The 20,873-nt window shown below is 46.3% G+C and overlaps 1 protein-coding gene across 1 annotated transcript in view; it reads left to right on the forward strand.

Annotated features, from left to right (window-relative positions):
• Positions 1 to 2,419: 2,419 nt before the first annotated feature.
• NFATC2 (nuclear factor of activated T cells 2) overlaps positions 2,420 to 20,873 on the forward strand; it is a gene marked incomplete at both ends in the record, with an annotated part of 84,583 nt that continues 66,129 nt past the window's right edge. Inside the window, 3 exons of the mRNA XM_080627622.1 lie at positions 2,420 to 2,561; positions 10,793 to 11,819; positions 13,124 to 13,292. Coding sequence (XP_080483748.1) covers positions 2,420 to 2,561; positions 10,793 to 11,819; positions 13,124 to 13,292 — 1,338 coding nt within the window. The remainder of the gene's footprint in view (positions 2,562 to 10,792; positions 11,820 to 13,123; positions 13,293 to 20,873) is intronic.

The following is a 20,873-nucleotide window of genomic DNA, read 5'->3' on the forward strand; positions in this document are numbered from 1 at the left end:
TACTACAAAACTACAGAGAGCAAGTGTCTCGTGTAGTATTAAGAATTGCTGCAGCAGATGAGATAGGCTTTAACTGTGGTCTCCAGCTCAATCACAGAGCAAGCACTGGAAACTTTTCAAAGCAGGCTTCAGCAGTCCCTGCACTGTTGCCACATCATCATGAAGCAGCATTTCTGAGAGATGATTCCCTGCAAGGAAGAGCATCATCTGAACATCTCTAAAAAGCCCATGACCTTCTCATGCCACTTAACACACGTCTGTTTGCGCACATGCACACAGGGCTGTGTTCTGCCCATGTGGAAATCCAGCAAAGCACCACTCCTGGCTATTTTGGTAGCATGTGCAGCAGAAAATTCAAACACTTTGGTCCAAGGAAGCTATTGTGTTAATGTGTATATTATGCATTAATGAGAAAAAAAATTGTCCTTTTAGTTTCTGCCAAGTTAAAGCATGGCATCAATTGCAGTGCAATCACTCATTAATCTAGTGGCTATGAATATAGAGGCTTTTCCCTCTCCATTTAAATTGCATTTCTCTTTGGTGGGAAATGTATAGAGTAAATATACCAGTAGGGCTCATGCTATTTCCTGGCATATCCCATCTGCAGGATCACCTGCCCTTTTTGAAAGACAGGTTTCCTTATCCCTTGGCACTTCTCAGCAACAAATGAATGCTATAAAGGCCTCATTCTGGTCTGATAGTTCTGCATCTGCCTTCGTGCAGCTGCAACAGTCGTTTTTGCAGTCCCCTTACTCCTCTTTCACTCCCAAAGCACCCTGCACTGTTCCTGTTCAGCTACAGGTGCCTCTAACATCTCCTGGCGGCTGCAGCGGGGTAATGGCCAGTATAAGGATTGCTGCTGGGATTCTTCAGAAGCTCGGTGTAGAAACTGATTTCAAAGCATAGGAAAAGTCTGAATTCTTGCACACCAGACTGGCAAAGGATGGTGTAAAAGGGTGTGATTTCTCATTACTTGGCTGGCCACATCAATGATAAAGGTGACAGGGTATGAGCCTAAACGTAGATTCTAGTTCGTGTGTGCTATATAAGACTTTGTGTGACCTTAGACAAGTAACATAGAGTCAAATATGTAATGTGGTTAGTGCTATTGCGCTAACAGGCTTAGCAAATATAAACAAATTGAAGTAAACACCAAAATACTTCTTTAATGATCTTGGTCCATCTGCCTTTGCCTTCTTTCCTTGTGTACAGACTAAAAGCATTTTTCAAACTCAGAGACCCGCTGACAGCCATCAGTACACTAATAAAGGGGACCATACAAGCAGATAAGCGAGGGAACAGAGTCTTCTGACCACAGATGCTCTAAACACACAAATTTAGGATCTCCAGTTACCCACGAGTGAAATCATTGCTGGTTGGAACAGCCATTGGAGGGATAGAAGGCTGTTGGGAGGCAGTGACCAGCACTCTGTGAAGAGCCTGCGGTAGATGTTGATGAATAGAGTCAATGTGGCTGAGGGTACCTGGGGAAGCTGGCAGGACTGGCGTTGTGGTCAGCAGGGAGCATGGCAAGAGCCCATTCTATGAAACGCTGTTTGTGAGCAAGGCAGGAGGAGAACAGAGACCTTGTGCTTGACAGACTTCATGTTTCCCAAGGTGCTTCAATTAGGAGAGGTTGGGCTGTGGCTGAAGAACGAGACACACCTAGAAACCTGTCCACTGCTGCTTTAGCAGCAGCCTGTGCTGGGAGGCAGGAGCACATGGTGTAGGACACATGAAGTCTGGAGAAGGCAAGGGCAGTGCCCGCGCTGCCTGGAGTTTCTGGAGACCCTGGAAACCTCAACAGAAAGGGGCCTGACTGCTGGGGAGGAGGCGGCTGCGTGGAAGACAGCAAGTCATGCTGGATCGAGGGTAACAGCGCAGAGATGCTCCCCGAACGGGGGATGATCTGGAGGTTCCCGTTCCCATGCAGCCCCGCTCTTCCCTTGTCCCTTCCAGCCCAGGCCCTATCCTCCGCTTTCCCCACCAAGACCCCTGCAGTCATCCCCCGGGGGAAGCCCCTGTCCCGCGTGCTGCGGTCCTGCCGCGGGGCCGGTGCGGCCTGGGCCGGGCTCCTCCTCCCGGGGGCGGCCCCGGCAGCAGGTGGCTGCTCGGGAGCAGGAAGCTGCCACCGCTCGTCGCGCCGGTCCCCTCGTGTGTCGCCGCTGGGCCTCCCCGCCCGCAGCCCCGCCGTCGGGGGCAGCCGCGCCCGCTTCGGGGACCCCCGGGAGATCTTCTCGCTTGTTTCCCCGCTTTGTTCCCTCTTTTTGCCTCCCCTCTAACTCCTCTCCACTTGCTCTGAGAAGGATACCAGCGGGCTTCGCGGCGCCGGTCGCACTTCGGGCTCCTTTTCGCAGCCGGCCGGCCTCCGGCGAGCCCCCGCTCCTGCCCTGCCGCTGCCGGGCAGGCTGAGGCCGGCATGAGCGCCGCCCAGGCCCCGGGGCCCGACCCTCAAGAGGGGGGCCTCGGGCATGGCCCCGATGCGGCCCCGGAGGGCAGCCCGCAGGAGGAGTTTGACTTCTCCATCCTCTTCGACTACGACTACCTGAAGCCGATCGAAGGTTGGTGAGGAGCCGCCGCAGAAGCGGCCGCTGCTGCGCCCCGACGGGACAGCGGGGCCGCCTCTGCCGGACCGAGCGGCTCCGGGGGCCGGGTGCTGCCTGAGCCCTCCGGCAGCCCTTCAGAGGGCGGTGGAGAGCCGGGGTGCTGCCGGGGCCCAGCCCTGTCTCGGGTCAGCCCCGCCGAGTCTGCAGCCGGGCCTGTGCCTCGGCCTGACTGCCGGCTGTCCCGGCTGCGGTGTGGTGCGGGACCCAGCGCCGGCGTGGCGGGGCCGTGGTAGCCTGCAGGTGCTTGAGAACGGGCACCAGCACCGGCGGCAAGAAGCTCCATCGGGTGATGGAGTATGTGAAAGCGGCAGTGGGGCATTGCTGTGATGTACAGAGCCGTGCTCCCGGGTGTGAGAGAGCAGCTCTGGTCGCCTTGTGATTGTCACCGTGATGGTAGAGAGTGTTCTGGAAGCTCGGAAAGGCAACGTGAGCGTCGGGGTTAGGAGCCCCAAGGAGTTAGCTACCTGCAATGAGTCTGACCGTCCTGCTTAGATGGCAGGGAGCTGCAGAGACCTAGTCTCCAGTTTGGTACCCAATACCATAAGCTTAAGTTAAATTAAAAAGAGAAAGATTTGCTGACTGTTCTCCTCGTTTCTGAGTTTATGCAAGTCTGTGATACCAAAACCACTGTGACAAGTGTTCCCAGACTTCCTAAATGATAATTCTGCTGGTACTAAAAAGCGATACCTTCTATTCTGTAAATACAGATTTGTGTAAATCAAACAAAGCTAAAAGACAGAACATAGAGGAAGGAATTGCTGGGATACTGTTTCCAAGATACGTTGGTTTTGATTCTGCAAAGTCAAGAGGTGGCATTTCTCTAGGGCATTTGAAGGAAGAGATGTTGTGTTCCTAAGGGACAGCGCAGGAGGGAACCTATTAGGCTTTAATCGTGGCATCATTAGTGAAATGGAGAGTTGTTACTGAGTTTTATTCTTTGTATACTTGTTTAAATATACAGGATATGTACCAGCATCAAAGCCGAGTGAGGATGGTTAATGTCATCAAATGTAGAGAGCTCAATTTTCTTTCAGGGTTTAATGTAGCTCAAGCCATGCTGAAATAAATCCATGATGGGGAGCGGTCAATGATTTTTAATGAAAATACATTAAATCTTAGTGAAAGCTTCAGATACCGGGTTGGGTTTTGTTAGGGTTTTTTTTTTCACATCTTCATAGTAGAGGCTACTACTGTGAAGCTTTAAGTGGGAAGTTCTACAGAATATAATAGTATGTAGGTGGGGGGTAGGAAGTTTAATCTTCAAACCACATAAATGCAGAGCAGTATATGCTTGTTGTAGAAGTAACTTCCTTCTTGAGCCTGCTTTCTCCACATTTGAGTGACTGGAAACCATAATTAGTAGTAATTTTGTTTGTTCCAAAGATGGAAATCATTAGCATAAAAAAAAAAGAGAGATCACAACCGTATACACTAGCATTGTAATCTGGAGAACATTCTCCCTCACTTTGAAAAGGCACCAGCTAGAGTCTGTAAGCAATCCGGCCTACATCCGTGACCTTTAATGTACAAAAGATTAAAGCATGTTTACATGAGAACAGAAAATGTTCAAATTTTGAGAAAGGGCTTTATCCACATGCCGGTGGTAAATGATGCTTATTGTTCATGTGCAATTCTGGCCTCATCTGAACTACACTTGAGAAAACAAGTCCTTTTCAATGGAGGATTCAAAATGGAACCAAAACCATTGGAGTGTCTGTGGATCCCAGCACTTAAGTCTGGTTCCTATATTCCAAGCCCATTTGAAAGAGGCTCTGGTTTCCTCCACCCGCTGCTCACAACAAGTCCTATAATAACAAATCTCTATAAACATGCTGAAAGTGATTTATTTTTTTTTTTATTAGCTTTATTTTTTTTTTTTTAAAGGCAAATTCTGGGAATGAATTGAGATGAAAGTTTATTTCTGATAAACAGTTTCTTAAAAGGTTGGGATTTGGCACTACCCACCTAAGCTTGTGTTTGAAAAGTAGGACCTATATCACAACTTGTTGCCATGGAAATGCCAGCAATATCCTTACTGAAAGCAGTTGGCATTCAGTAGTGCTTATGTGTGCCTGAGACAACAGGAAGATGGACTGCCATAAAAGCAGCAGGGAAATAAAAGAGTAAATAAAAATCCTACAGTCAATATTATTAATATTAGATATTCCTCTCTAAGCCAGCCATTTTCATAAGGAGGAGTGCTGTACAAAGTGCCATTTTCCATGTGCCTTTTACTTTCACCCTCACTAGGCAGACTTCAGTTAGCTATGATCATTTTAGCATTTGCAAATGAGAAACATCTGCCTTGAACAGAGTGAACTCAGAGGCATGCCCAGGTGAACAGGCTTTGGTAGGCTTGGGGAAAGCAGGTGTCCTGTGTTATTAGGGTGAAGCTGTGATTTTACACGGGCATTGATGTTTTCTGTCTCCTTTGATAAAAAAAAAAAGGGTTAGAGGCATTCCCTACAGATATGTGTGGAGGTTTTGCTGGTGGTATCCCTAGTTTTAGCTCATTTCAAACTTGACAGGTGCTGAATACCCTTGTTCATCAGTGGAAAAGGTTGATAGACAGTTAATGAACATTTGAACTAGCTCCGACAAATAGGACTCCCAGATGACTAAGTTCTGATAACTGCTTTTGTGTACCATAATACTTGTTGTTGGCCACTATGAGAGACAAAGTGCTGAAAAGCCAGACAGCTGCTCTACTTCAGCAGCTCTCTCCATGTATTTTTGTGTTTGCTGTGGGGTGATCCACTGATAGGTAAAGCTGCCACACAGTTTTTAATATTTGAGTTAGCCCTTTTGAGAACTGATCCTCTGAGGTGTGTTTTGAAACTTAAAGTCTATACAAAACTCTTCTTTAAGCAAGAATCCAGACACTCTCCTGCCCTAAGACAGCAGATGAGAATGGAAACGGGAAGGAGCATTTTCTTGTAGGCTCAAGCCTTTGCTGTAGATCAGCAGACTCTTAACATTGCATCTGGTGATATGAATCTGCAAGGTCTATGTATGTATAATAGAGGGGGAGCAGCCATAAATATTAATACTCCTCTAGATGCTTGTTTGTACACAGGCTCCCAGGGACGTTGCCACGTCTTATAGGTGTCAAGCCCTGTATAATTTGCTCCATTCCTTCTTTTCCTTCCCAATGCAAAGCTATTAAAAGGAAAAAATAAATGCTTGCAGCCTGGTCCTGGTGACTGGCTCGCAAACACAGGAGGCAGTGTTCAGCAGTAGCCCTGCAGTGAAGAAACAAATATGCACATGTAACAGAATACCAGATTTCACTCAGGAAACCAACTTTCACTTTGAGCTTCCAAGCAGCTAGTGTAAATAACAGACAACTCGGCTCTTGAAAAATGCAAAAAGCTCTGGACTGGCCCCTTCAAGTGACAATAAGCAAATTCATTAAAAACCATTGACTTCTATGCAAATAAGGAACTCCGTTCAGATCCCGGGAGCTGCACTGCAGCAAACGGATGTGAGGTCAAAGCTGAACTTCTCTCCCTGCCCTCCCTTGGCTATCTTGAGCTTTTCCTGCATGGTGATTTGTTTAAACCCATTGGGGAATGCAGTTGCTCTGGGTGATCTGTTCCCTAATTTCATGCTAATTGGCAAGGTCACATTTGGCTAACTGAAGGGCTTTGAAGTTACTGCCTAGTTTAACAAACAGCAGAGGGTGGGCCCTTGCAAAGCCATGTGTGCACACACTGGTGTGTGTCCCATCCAGCTTGGGGAGTCTCTGGAGCCTGGCAGGACCTGGCATGGGTTTTCCTCTCTGCCTTTCAGAGCTGTGTGAAAATGAGCTTTCGAATCAAGGGTGAAGTCCTTTGAAGCTTAAATCCCTTGATCTGTCTCACCTGACTTTTGTCTCTCCTTGCTTATGGGCACTTAGGGCAGCCCTGAAAGCAGGTACCCACCTGGGGAGGCTGCCCAGTGAGCAGATAGATGGTTGGTAGAGCTGCCTGCAGTTTTCATGAGCCTGTCTGTAGGAGCTGGTTTGCTGTTAGTTTACAACATGGTAGCATGCAGAGCCCTGCCTCCCTTCCCTGCTGTAGGGAGAGATGGTTTTGTGAACTAGTAACTGGTTAAGGCTATGGAAAAAGCAGGAAATAAGAGTTGGCTGCTTGGGTAGGATGCTGCGGGGCTTCAGTGGTCGTGGGACTTGAGTGACACAGGGGAATAGGCTGTTTGCTGACTGAGGATGTGAAAAGGTGCCAGTGTTGTCTGGATGTGAAGCTCACTTTCTTTTAACCCCCTGTCAAACAAGAAGGATCTTTTGGTACTGAATCAGAGGATGATTCAGCAGTGAAACCTCAGGCTGGGAAATGCCTAGTTGAAAGGAGGCGTGGAAGTGCTGTACTGCTGGTGCAGAGGGGTGTTTGGAGGAGCTGTGCTGGAATTGACGTGCTGCTCACTGAGAAAAGCAGCGGAGAGGATGGTCCTTTGCTGGAGTATTTCAGTTTGTGTTCTGGGATGCAATATGTAGGAACGCATGAACCCTTGAAGGTGGTGCACCGCAGCTGTGTGGATGCTCGGAGGTACAAAGGTTTCAAAGCAGATTCAGTTCTTAAAAAACACCCTTACTAGGGTGATCTGTCACATGATTATTCTCTTGTAAGGGGGTACAATGGCATCTCCTCTCCTTGGGGAGCCCAGCTAGTGGGTGACTGGGCTGCTCGCTGCTGTCTCCAGATGTGTGGCAGAGGGCCAGCAGTGTGTGGTCTGCTGCCCTCAGCTCTTGCCACCCTAACCATGCTTGCTTTGGCAGCTCAGGGAGATGCATGGGTATTGCTGGAGCCATCTGCCTGGAGCCATTCCTGCGCCCTGGGCTGCTCCACATTCCCACTGGTATCTGCAGAGGGAAAGCAGCTGGGCTGCAGGGGAGCAACCTCTTCTTGTTCTCTCTGTGTGTGTGTCCCACCTCACAAGGGCAGGAGCTTGACATTGTTTACAAAACCGAACTGCTGTGGTGCTCACCTGGGCAAGCTGGGATGTTGGCTGTGGTCTGCGCCTTTTTCAAGCAGATTCCAAACACCAGCCTGCCTTAGCCAAGTTGGCTGGGAATGGGGTAGCTGATCCCCTCCTATTGAAGCAGAAAGCAGAATTTCTCCCAATTTTGATGGAAGAACTGTTTATTTCTGGAGAGCAGCATTCGCCCCTTTTCCCTTCCCGGGTGAGGTCAGAGCCTTGATGGTAGCATCACCGGCATTTCCATGGCTACAGACCTTGACGTTGCAGGCGTAGGCAGTAGCGTGCAGGACAGTGATTTCATTGTACCTCGAGCTCTGCAGGGCTGGGACTCTGTCAGGAGATCTCCCCAAACCCCTCAAGCCCCAGGTTCTGACGAAGCCGTGCCGATGAGTCAGGGCTGGCAGCCTCTCCCCTGCCCGAGACACAGCCTCAGCCTCTGGGCATCTCTACCTGGCGCGGTTCCCCGGGCTCTCTTCAAACGAGCCGAGGTTTTCTTGTCTGCAGTCTTGCCCACGTTCCTGTGCTCTGCCTGCTCTATTGATAACTTGCCATGTGGGGGGAAACTAAATATTTTTGCTCTGCAGAAGGCTGTGGGTGTTGTCTGCTTGGCACAGGGCGCCTGCCTTGCTTGCTGCCTGTGAGCACTCAGCTCTGCGCAGCCCATAGAGCACTGCCCAGGAGTGCTGTGTGAAGGCAAGGGCACGTTGCAGCTTGTTGTTGTGCGTGAACATTGTTATAAATATCTGGAACATGGATCCTTCAGGAGGGGGAATGCCAGGGATGAAAGTGCTCCTTTAAATACAGTATTTCAGGGAAAAGCAAAGGAGATTTAGGTTATCTAAACCCCAATTTTTAATGGGCAGGAAGTATGGGTGGTGGCATCTGTTGTTATTCAGACTTTAAAAACTGCATGTGCACATAAAAAGTATGTGTTTGCTTTTCCCATACCCCTCATCACCAATTTACACATGCTAGCTTTGCTGCACAGTGTGGTGTGAGGAGTTTTAATTCTTTATCTGTTGTCTGTGTATCTGATATAGATGATGTGGTTTAACGTGTATAGTGAGAGCTGCTTTTACTTAGGTGTGTTGAATGGGGAAGTGAAACAGTCACCTGTTGCTTGATGTGAAGCTGTTCAGAGCTTTCCTGCAGTTGCTGGTCACTGTACAAACCCTGCTTCAAGTCCTGGCATCAAGCCTTGCTTGGCATGATGCTGATTTTGCTCCCTTGCATCAGCTTAAATCGGAGTGTTCCTTCTGAAGGCGGTGGGGGTGAGGTTTTGTGCGGAGGGGTGTGTTGCTCTGTTGAGTCTGAAAGAGTGATGAGTTTAATTCAAAGTGAATCGTAGCATCAGTATCTAGGCTCGATGCGTCAGAGTTTGAGCGATGTGAATGACGCACTGTTCCTTTGAATGCCAAAGCTCTGATATCCGAGATCAACGATGCTAAAAATATGTTCGGCTCAGAACTCAAGTTCCTTGTTGCTGTTTTCCCATCCCCAAAACAGCTGTGTGCTGGGATTAAAAGCCAGAGGGAACCTTAAGAAATCTGCAAGCTGGACTCTCCCATTCATCTCCCATCCCGTCACATAGACACTCTGTGTGTTGGTTTGTTTGGTCGGCTGTCAGGGATTCCTGCTAAACACAAAGGCTCAGCAGTTCCTGTTACCTGTTTGTGGAGTTTTCTCCAGGTTGTGCAAAACACTGAGCACAAAAAAGTAGTAGTCAAAAATGAGTGAAGAATTTTGCTTTCACACTAGGAAGCATTTAAAACTGAAAATGAAGAGACCCCCCTGAAATTAAATCACAATCTCTCTGTGTGTAAAAGTTTTACTACAAACCTTGGCTACCTTTGCAGAAAGCACAGTCAGCTCCTTCCTGGCTTTATGTACCATGTTATTTGCTCATGGGAAGTTCTGCCTCACGTAGTATAGGAGTTAGAGAAATGATGGAACAGTTACTTAAATATTTAAATGAATCTCTGCCTATGACACTTACTGATGTGTGTCCAGGGGCAAGCAGATAGTCTGAATTAATCTCAAACTGCAGAGCTGTTTCAGGTATTTCCTGCTGAATACATTGAACTCTTTCAAACCATATAAAAATCCTAATAATATTTTGCATGCTTTTGTGTAATGACAAATATTATTCAGCTTCCAGGCTGGGGAAGCCACAGGAGCTGATGTGCATTGAGGGCTCTCTTCCAGGGATTATAATACCTGGCATTACCCTGCTTTCTCAGATGCTGCTGGCATTAAGCATCCAATGGGGTGCTGGAAAGAGATCAGTGATGCTGGTGGAATTCTGTGTTGCCTAGATACATCCCTGTACTCTACAACCTGGGGATAGTTTGCAAGACTGAGAATCACTGAAAATTGAGTATTTTCTATGCCAGGAGAAAGTGCTGCGCTGAACACATACCTGTTACTGTGTAGTTTATAATCCATCTCTGGCCAAAATGTTCCTTGAGCTGAAATTGGAAAGTGATTGCCTGTAACTGTGGGGCTGGATCCTTTCGATTTCTCCCTTTTCTAATGTATATTTGTGAATGTATTTTCTGATCATCTGGTGCTTACTTACGTGAAACCTATCACCAAAACTCATTGACATGGAGCCAAACAAATCATCACACAGAACTGACTTCTTAATTTAAGAACTTGAGCTCAGCTTTGGTTTCCTGAAGCCTTTTCTGGCTGGAATTTACTGTGTAAGAAAGGGTTTTCTCCCTTCACCAAAAGCTGTTCCTCAACTTTTTGGTTTTGTATAGACCTCTTTGGAAATGGTTTTGTGATGTGATGGTCTCAGTCCAGCTCCTACTTGGCAAAAGCTGACCAAAGTCACAATGTCCCAGTTGGCACTAAGTGGTATATTTAGCAGAAGGAGTAGGAAAGGCAGCATTGGAATGGGCACAGAGGCCCACTCCTTCGGGATCGTCCCTCTAGCTCAGGGCTCAGGTAGTGGGAGCCCAGCTGGGCGGTGTGAAGGTGTTTGCAGTGCTTCTGTCCATGCTGCATCTGCTCTGAGCACTTGAGCTTCCCTGGCTGTTAATCCAGTACTTTTCACAAGCATTAATTGCAGTTAAAGAGAATTAAACAGATATTTACCTAATATCAGATCACAACCAGGTTATAAATATGCATTATTTTTAATCCATGATTGCTCAGCTTCTGTAATAATATTTATAGTCTTAAAGAGACCCTTCTTTTTCCAGAAGAACCGACTCCACATAAAACCAACAGCCCACCCTCTGGAGTTACATACGCTCATGATGTCCTGGACTGTGGCCTCAAGCCATGCCCCCTGCCTTTTTCTAGCCTTTCTGCAGATCCCATGGGCAGATATGGACAGCCAGATAGCATAGGGACAACACCTACACACCCTGCCAACGCTGCAGGGGCCTCTGCTCCGAGCCCTAGGATTGAAATTACTCCATATCATGAACTGATTCATTCAGGGGGTCCCTTCCGCAGCAGAGACACAGATGTTCTTTTGGTAGAACATCAGTCAAACTCAGCTACCACTAGCCCAAGGGTTACCCTGCCTGTCCCTGGCTTTGAGGGCTACAGAGAACCACTGTGTTTGAGCCCAGCTAGTAGCGGCTCCTCTGCAAGTTTCATTTCAGAGACAAATGTATCTCCTTGCACATCACCATGTGTTTCACCAAATAATGGTCCTAGTGATGACCTTTGTCCACAGTTTCAAAACATCCATACTCATTATTCTCCTAGAACCTCTCCAATAATGTCACCACGAACAAGCATCACGGAGGAAACCTGCTTGGGACGCCATTCACCATCACCCTGTCCCAACTCAAGGTCTTCATCACCAGGTGCAAAACGAAGGTATTCTTGCACTGAGCTCTACAGTACTCAGCTGCCTTCCACTTCTCCACGACAGTCAAGGACCCCCTCTCCACAATCCTCTCCTCGCGTTCCCTTGAGAGAAGACAACTCTTCAGTTACTTACACGCAGTTGCCCAGCGCTCCTCTTTCCATGGATGCTATGAGCAGCCTTCCTACAGATCCTTCCTGTGGCGTTCCCACGAAAATCTGGAAAACCAGCCCCGATCCTTCATCAATGCCTTCCCACAAAAACAGCATTCCATGTCACGTCTTTCAGACTGTTGACTTCCATGGGCCTTGTGAGCAGGAAGACAGGAGAAACTCAGCCCCAGAATCAATTTTGTTGGTACCTCCATCCTGGACAAAGCAACTCGTGCCTGCAATACCTATCTGCAGGTATGTAATGCTTCTTGTGGCTGTGTGTTTTCTCATGGTGTTTGCAGATTGCAAACAGCCTCTGGCACAAAGGTTGAATGCTCTCATTCCGTCTTGCTGCTTTTAAAGATGGTAGTTTGATCGCTTTTCTAAAGTCAGAGAACGTCTCACTTGCAAATTTCAATCAAGGACGAAAATGCTTTAAATATTTCCTGATTCAAAATAAAGCACGCTGCTCCCAGTCAGACTGAGCATTTTGTCAACCCCAAGTGACTTATTGTTGGTTGTTAATTTGTTAATTGTCGGTTAACCCAAATCTCAGTTGGCGCTATCCTCATCAGCTCCCTGCATTGTCTGGGACTGGTGGCTGGACCCTGTGCTGTGTGGATCTGCCAGGATGGAGGTTGCCAAATGGGTGACTCCACGTGCAGCACCGCTGGCACCCTCTCAGCCCTGCCATCCTGCTCGGCAGCAAGGTTGTCTCTGTGCTGATGTTATCCCATGCTGCTCCTGACCCACTAAACGCAAATTGTGAGTGAAACAACAGAGGCTGTGACTGTCTTTGGCTCATTAGATGGGTCCTGGCAGCAGTTTATACTCACAAAATAAGAGATGTTTAAAATCCAGTGCAGGCTGTACTTGTACGAATTTCATGTTATAAACTTGTGCGTATTTTGGTAACAGGAAAACTAGTAACAGGTAAGAATATTTAGCATTTCATTTGTGTGTATTTTAGTATTTATGGAAGTCATAAGGATTATTAATTTACATAGCTCATAAGGATAAATGGAGTTACTGTTTCAGGACATATATGAAATGTGATCTTTTTCCAGAAGAAAAGCTGTAAATATAGAGAGAACACGTTTTATCAGTGCTGTAATGCCACAGAGAAGGGGTAAATGAGTAGTTTAGGCAGGAGCTCTCTCAAGTTTTGGGCTGATATCACTACAGAAATAGAATGTTACATCTCTTTTGAAGTATCAGAAATTCTGTGATCGAAGTTTGAGGTGCACAGTAAAAGTCAGATAAGAGGGGGATCTTTGGAAAAATATAACTGCTACAGATTCTTCTATGGAAGAGATAGAAATATTCTGTTCTCTTCCACAAGGAGATGGGCCCATAGAAATTATTGCATTCATCCTGAATTTCAGCAGAATTTGTAATCAAGTGTGAGCAGGATAGCATATTCTCATTGACATTAATGGCAGACCCCTAGACATGTCAGTGAGGGCAGCCCTGTTGGGGCACTTGGAGGAAGGAGGGGTCAGGGCAGTGAGAAATCAAGTGCTAAAGCATCTCAGCTGATGTTGTCTCTCTCTGCCCAGCCTGCCCGTCCAGTCACTCCCGCCCCTCGAGTGGCCACTCTCCAGCCAGTCTGGCTCCTACGAGCTGCGGATCGAGGTGCAGCCGAAGCCCCACCACCGGGCACACTATGAGACGGAGGGGAGCAGAGGGGCCGTAAAGGCACCGACCGGAGGCCATCCCGTCGTGCAGGTAAGGCCTTGGAGAGCAGCTCCATAGAGGAACAGTGGGAGGGCAAGCTGTTTTCTGAAAGCTGGGGCCTGAGCATGAAAGAGGAGGACCATGTGAAGCTGGGTGTGTTTGCAGATGTGCATAAAGTGTCTGAAGTTGAACTGCGGTGAAGTCCTATGTGTTTGGAAAGCTGGTTTGGATTGATTAGCTTGCAAAGGCTCAGAAACTTAGGCAAAGTATTTGCCACCTTTTCTGGGCTATATGTTACACCTTCTGTGACCCAACCCTGTTGTATGATGCCCAGCTGTCTTGAATTCCAGCTGAACCCATTTTACCTTAATGAGACTCTTCTGTGTAAACTGGGGCTTTTTGTGAGGTTCAGAATGTACAAACATCAACTCTGGCATTCAGACTCGGTGTTTCTAGTAACCTATCAAACTCAGATAGAGTAGCTAGCAGATGGTGTTAGGTCTGAGATACCACATCCTCCTGCTGGGGATGAAGGAGGGGTTTGGAGCTGTGCTTCCTACAGAGCAAGTCCATGTGACAGAGTTGCTACCTGTGTTTCTGCCTGTATCTAGCCTCCCCTGCTCTCTGGTCCATGCAGTCAAACTGTACAAGGCTCAAACACATTCTCTTGAAGTTTAAAGAAAGGCAAAGCAACCTTCGTTGCTGTGTGCGGGAGCTGGATTAGGAAGGTATGGGTATTAAACTGGAGTTTCTCTAGAGTTAACAGCTGCCTTTTGCTAGAAATATCTTTCATGCATTTGCTTTTTCCTTAGCAATTTTCCTCATTTTTTTTTCCCCTCTGTCCTCTGGTTACGTGGTAGAACTTCTAATTTTAAGCTCATTTAAATTCAGGTCAGAGAATTTCACTCACATGTAATCCAAGCTCTCAGTACATCCATTTCAGTCTAGTGCCTGATTTATATGTAACTTGCTGACGTTGTGTCCCACCTTGCTTGAAGCCCTGCTTGTCATGTCTGGTAATGCTGCCTTTTGGTCAGGGATATATCCCACCAAAGGGAAACCTGTACTAGTGATAGTAGCCATGTGATAAGGAGACAGACAGCAGGACAAGGTAGTTATATAGCAGTGGGGGTGATCTCAAGAATGGCCTCTCTAAAGCTGTAAATATAGAGAGGACATGTTTTTTCAATGCTGTAATGCTGTAGAGAAAAGTGAATTAATAGTTTAGGCAGGAGCTCTCTTGTGATTTGGGCTGATGGCATGAAAGAAACAGAATTTTTCATCCTTTTTGAAGTATTATTTATATTGCTCTAAAGGGTCCAATTCTGGTCCTAGCTATGCTGGTGAGAAGGGAAGTCATGCTGCTGAAACCAGTGAACATAACCCAAGCTCACAGTGATGGAGGTAACAAACTTTGGCCCTTTGCTGAGCTGAGGGGTGGATGAGCTAAACTCTTATTCTGTTGTGGAGGGTGAATTTTCCTTCACCTTTCAAAGGGTAGTGTAAAATAATGGCAGAGTAGCTGCACTAGGGTCACGTGGGGCCACGTCAGTCTTTTCACTCATTTCCTCCTCATTTCTGCCAGTGCCATTCAGGAAGGAAAGTTAGGCTTTTGGTCGGGGTTGCAAGGTGTTAGTGTGATACTGCTGGTAATGATGGATGGCAGCTGTACAGATCAGCCACAGCTACAGCTTTCACTAAGCAAAGTTAGGGTGCATCCTACAGATGTTTCTGTCGCACTCGGGACTTGCTAAAGCAAGCATGAACCAGGGAAATGTTAAAGTTTATGCTTGATTTTAAGCAGGTGATCAATACCACTTATTTCACTAGGTTGATTTGTGCTTAACTTCAAACATATGTTAGATATTCCCCTGCAGCCTCACTACCTTATATAAATCAAGCCATAAGCCGTTAAATCAATGAATTTGTTTACTTTGGTTGAGCTGGACTTACATGTATGGACTGGATATTTGAGTAAAGGGTGCAGGTTTATAATAAATAGCAATCACATTTGACATACAAACTTTAATATATGCAATCTCTTTGGTTTATGAGTCTGACAAACTCATAGCCTGCTGTGGTGTGTTTGAGGCTACATGGATGTATGAACTATATGGCTAATCAGCACTTGTTCTTTTCTCAGTTTGCTTACAAGTATAGTATCATTTACCTTCCCAAGATACTCCTATCAACCGGATGTTTATTGCACTGGAGGAGTTTCTGGTGACATGAGGAAATATAAGTGCTTTGTTTCCTTCCTGTAATCAATATCAATCAAAGAAGGATTTATATTTTCTGTTGGGGACAGGAACTGATATTCCTAGCTTTGTCATAATTTGCCATCAAGCTAAGGATCTTAAACTATAAATTCAATGATCCACGTTAGTTTCCCAAGCAGATGTGTCTCTGCACAGCTGTGCCTGCATCTGGGGAAAATATGGATGGTTTCTTTATGAAGGCTTATAATAAACCTGGAAGTATTCGTTGGATTTGTATTCACTTTAACAAGGTTCATATGGGTGCCGAGCAATGAGATAGTTGCACCTGTATGGTTTATGACATCTGAAACTTGGGAAGGCTTGTAAAATCCAAAGCTTTCATGTCATAAGTCATTTGGCTTCAAGTTTCCTTTTCTTTTTTTTCCCCTTCTTTCCCCTCAACAAACTTCAACTTTTGTTAACTTTCTGGAATCCAGTGTTGTCTTTTAGACATTTGGAGTTAAATATTGAGAAGCCAAGCTTGCCCTGAGTTGGAGAAGCCCGCCAAAGCAGTGGGATTTAAACTGAGGCTGAATGTCGTGTTCATGTCCCACGTTTTACACCCACTTTCGATATGCTGCTTTTCCACTATTTTGATTACCTTTTCTAAAATAGAATCTTGTAAAAAAAAAAAACCAACTTAACCCTCCATATGAGTAGTTACCCAGCTGAACTGTCTGGAGGAAGAGATGCTGGCTAGTTGTTGCTGTGCAGTGTTGGCCTGCATTACTTACTTTTTGTAAGCTGCATTTTGCATGCAAGTTTTTTCTTTTGGGTGCTCTGAAGCTACAGACCAGCAGATCTCATATCCTCCAGGCATTATCTTGTGGTTTATCTTTCTGATGCTGCTTCCTCTTCTTCACGTGTCTAGCCCCGAGAGTTTGTGCTGAAGACTCTGCACCAGTTGTACACTCCAAGTATGACAGGAGAAGAGTCTGGTTAATCAAAACCTCTGGCTAGATGGGACACACAGCAGAGGGCATTTACTTTGTTTGCCTGGGGGAGGAAGAGAGAAGGCCTGCATGCTGTTTAAATCATAGATCATCTGAAGTCACATGGGGAAGCTTAGGCTTCCAGTTTAGGCGTTCTGAGTCACTCTGCAGAGGAAACCAACTTGCTGTTGACTATAGAGAAACTCAAGCTTCTATTTTAGGATGCAACTTGAATGCCACTGTGAGTATCCCTGAGATGTTAAGTCATTGAGAACAGCAAGGAAATGCTGCATAGCAAGGGCAAAGCTGAAGTTTATATGCACCTACCATCTTGCAGGTCCACCCAGTCACTGAGACTGCAGAGGAAGGGTAGGCATGATTGGATTCCAGCTCTTTTTCATCAAAGTTGAGGGACAGCTGCTTCTTTGTACCCAATTGCTCCAATCAAGGTTCTGGGAGAGACTGTTCATTAGGAAAGGCAGTGACTGCTCCTGTGAGAAGAGCTTATGGATGTGATTGGATACGGGTGGCAATCCAAATACAAACCTTCCTTTGCTCAAGTTCACCCTGCGGCAGCATGCCCTGCCCAGAGGAGTAAAAATCTCCATCTTTGCATGCTTTTAGGCAAACAGCTGCTAGGAAGGAATTGATATATTTGAATTCTGTTTGGGACAGGAGAGATGAATGAGATGGTTCCTTGACATCTCTCCCAGCATTATTTTCAATAATCCTTCTAGAAGCTCTTTCCTCTTAAAAGGAAAGTAAAATGTTGGGGTTGTTGGCATTGCTCAGTATCCTGTTGTCTGGGGGAAACAGGACATGTGGTAGCACTTGAGTAACACTCAATGTCTCTCACCTACTGCCCACAGGGAAATGTGGTGATAAGAACCTCGACAGATCTTCAGTTTTTCAGCAAAGGTTCTCCTGTCTTTAAGGCAGTGATGAGAAGGAAAGACCTTCAGTAACAAAGGTTGGGTCTAGATGAGCTTCAACCCATGGTCAAGCAGAATCTATGGTCCCTTAAAAGCCATAAATACACTATTTTGGAGATATTCATTAAACCTAGTGGTTCTGGTTTTGACCTTCTGCTTTGCATGAAGCCACATTCTTTGCACAACTGTGTGGTATTTCAGGGAGTTCTAAGCAGAGCTCTTGTCCTTTGTTCAAGGAGAGCGGAGGGGGAAGGAAAAGCTTTTAGGGAAGATGAGCAGTTGATTTATGGAAATGATTGTCCAGCTGTACTCTGGCTAGTTGATCCGTACTCATTTTGTTAGAAGTGGTTGCCTTTACTCATGTTGCAGCCCATGGGTATAAATGAGGCAAGCCCATTTCACATCACAGTCTTCCCACATTCTGAAGTCATCGGGGTCCTTAGAGGTGATCAGTGTGAGATAAAAGTGTAATTTACTGCTGCCTTCACCTCATGTAATTGAGAGCAGTGACACAGGGCATCAGTTTCAGATGTGCATCTGTCATGGGCTGTAAAGAGGCTGAGGTATACTTGTTAAAACTCTGTTTATGAGAACTCAGCCAAGTCTCAGGGTCGAAGGGTAAATATATGCTTTTTTACTCTTTGTTTTTCTTATTTCTGTTTTTTTTCCCAAGCATCTGGGTTTTGGCCTCACCTTGCCGTAACCAATCCTTGCGGAAGCTGCTGTTTTACACAGCTCTTCAGCACAGTAATTTCTAGGCATATTCTCAAAGGACTGTGCCTAACTGGCACTTTTTTAATGGCCATTTTAGCAAGTCTTTCTCCTGATGTATTGATTTCCTAACTTCTCTTTACAAAAGGCTCACATACTTCTGAATGAAAACGAGCACATAAGTAATCAGTAACCCATTTGCATCTCTCACTTTGTTTCTCTCACTTTAACCACATCATTAACTCTATTCTACATCAACAGACCTGCTTTTTTTCCCTCACTGCATGTATCAGATAATCAAATCCATTCAGTACACTTGAGGCTGCAGTGTTTGAAAGCAGCTGAGGATGTTGGTCATCGGAGCCCCTGTTTTCCAAGGCAGCACTTTGCCCAGAGGACATCCTGCATCAGTGGTCCCTGACTCGGGGTGGGGAAAAACTCACTCCTCAGCCAGAAGGGTTGCACCTTCCTGCAGCTGGAGGTTCAGGTGCTTGGGCAGCCCTGCACTGAGTCAGTTGAGCCTGTGTCTGGGGTGAGTATTATTCAGGACTGTAAGTCTTGGTGGCTGGTGGAGCCACTGCCTCCTGCCTTTAGGTGACAGCTCGGTGGTTTGGGGACTTCTCCAGGATGCACTCCTGTGACCTGCCTTGGCTGCTGCTGCTTTCTGGGGTCTTTGTTTAGTCAGATGTGGTGGGCTAAACTGAGTAACAGGCCTGGGAGAGAGAAGGGAATGTTTCCTTCAAGTCAGAGCATCAGGGACTACTCTTTCCCCATTTCTGCCCTGCAGCAGGTGGAGATACTGCAAGTGAACTGAGACTAGAGTCCCTGCCTGTTGCTGCTGTCTTAAAATCACCTGGGAGTTGTATTTAGTCAAGAAAAGCCCTGCCAATGCAGATGTCGTGGACATCACTGTGTCTTCAGTCTCTTCTATTCTTCACGCACACAACATCAAAAGCTGTTAACAGTTCCTCTAACAGAGGTTCAGGGGCAGTAACCTTCAGCATGGCAGTAACGGGCAAACTGGGCACAGCTGGCCTTCCACTGGCAGTGAACAGGGAAAAGGATGTCCTCCCGTCTGCTTAATTTCAGAAGGAAAGGGGAGGAGGTAATTCTGCTATGAGCTATCACCCTACTGCCAGAATTAAATCTCCTTTACTGGCTTCATTGTAGTGGTAAACATTAAATACATTACCCCGCTATTTAACTTGGTACAACATCCAAACATAGACCAGGTCTACAAAAACCTGGTGCTCAAGTGGAGGACAGCGAAGGGCACAGGGTACCCCAACCTGTCATATGCCTGTGTGTGCTAGTCTCCTGCTTGCTTCTCTTTGAAACAAGAGAGGTGTATGGAGGGGGGCTCCTGTCCAGCACAGCCACCCCAACTGTTTCCATTGGTTTTAAGTTTTAAAATTGTGGTGGCTTCCACTGCCTTCGTTTTATTTTATTTATATTTTTTTATTAAAAAGAAGCTGCAATAATAGAGTTGTCAATGGAGCACACAGGAGCTGCTTTACAATAACAAGCATATGTTCTACTTTCCTTTTATACTTGAATTTTGCCATGTGTGTTTTCTTGTGGTTTTGAAGTCAAAAGAGACATTGTTTTCTAGCCTAAGCTTCCCATGGGGCCCTGATTTCTAACTGTATGTGACTTCCAACATTCAACTAATCCCTTTGCGTGTTAGTGAAACCAGAACCTTTGATGGAAACTCAAAACCAAATCACAGCTTGATACCGTGATTCACACTCTCACAAGTCAGGCTGGGCTGGAGATGTGCTTCTGCTGCAACTCAAACCAGCCTGCCTGGGAAGATTTACTGTTGATACATCAACATCAAGGGAGCTGAACTGGTCCTTTTCTGCCCATCTTTAGCAAAGGGGAGGTCCAAGGGATGAAGACCTGTGTGTTTGCATTTCCATGGGCAGGCTGTGCTGGACTTGCATGATGGAGCCAGCCTGTGCTGTGCAACTAAGGTGAGAACTGCTGGTAACAGTGAGGATAATTAGTTACTGGGAGAATTTAACCAGAGATAAGTTGCGTCCTCTCTTGCTTGAAGTCTTTAAACTGGGTCTGCATCCCTGTGTGAAAGGGATGCTGTCACCCAGATGTTACGGCTGAGCGAGTGCAGCTTGCTCCTAAGGGAAGAACAGGCAGGATTGCTCTGGGGTGCAGGGCAGATGAGCAGTGAACCAAGTACCTCGAGGGAGCAGTGGGATTTTCCCATGTGCCAAGCTGCTTTGCGTGAGAGGTGAGTGATAAGTTCTCACTGAAACTTTTGAGCCTGTTTCAGAGTGTGTTACTTTTGATAGAAAGTAATTTTGGCAGAGGTGAGGGGAAGGAGGATTTCCAACTGGTTTGAGGGTGATGCCTGTGCTATGCACAAGGCTTGGGTTATTCTTTGAATTAGAAAGGATTAGAAATATGCCTGGATTAGGCAGATGTAAGATTTAGGCTACTTTTTCATGTATGTTCTCACTGCAGGACTGTGCATGGGGGAGTCTGTGCAGTAAACCCAAGTTGGAATTTGTGGCTGTTTGCCATGAATGTGGATGCTTCCAGCACAGCAGTAACACTGACATAACTCATCCTGTTCAGGATGCGCTTGAGTATCTGCAGAAGTCCATGCAGGGTAGATAGTGTCCTGTAAACTCACATCTGAGCTGTCTGTTCATGGGCTTCACCACACAACTAAACCTCCAGTGCCTCCCTCCCTCTCTCAAGACCAGTGTCTGTTGAATTGGAAGTGGCTCATGCCAAGTGGGGACTCGTGCCTGGGTCTCCTGTGTCTTGGGCAGT

The sequence above is a fragment of the Psittacula echo genome (genome assembly GCF_963264785.1).
Source record: "Psittacula echo genome assembly, chromosome: 12".
In the NCBI taxonomy this organism is placed as follows: domain Eukaryota; kingdom Metazoa; phylum Chordata; class Aves; order Psittaciformes; family Psittacidae; genus Psittacula; species Psittacula echo.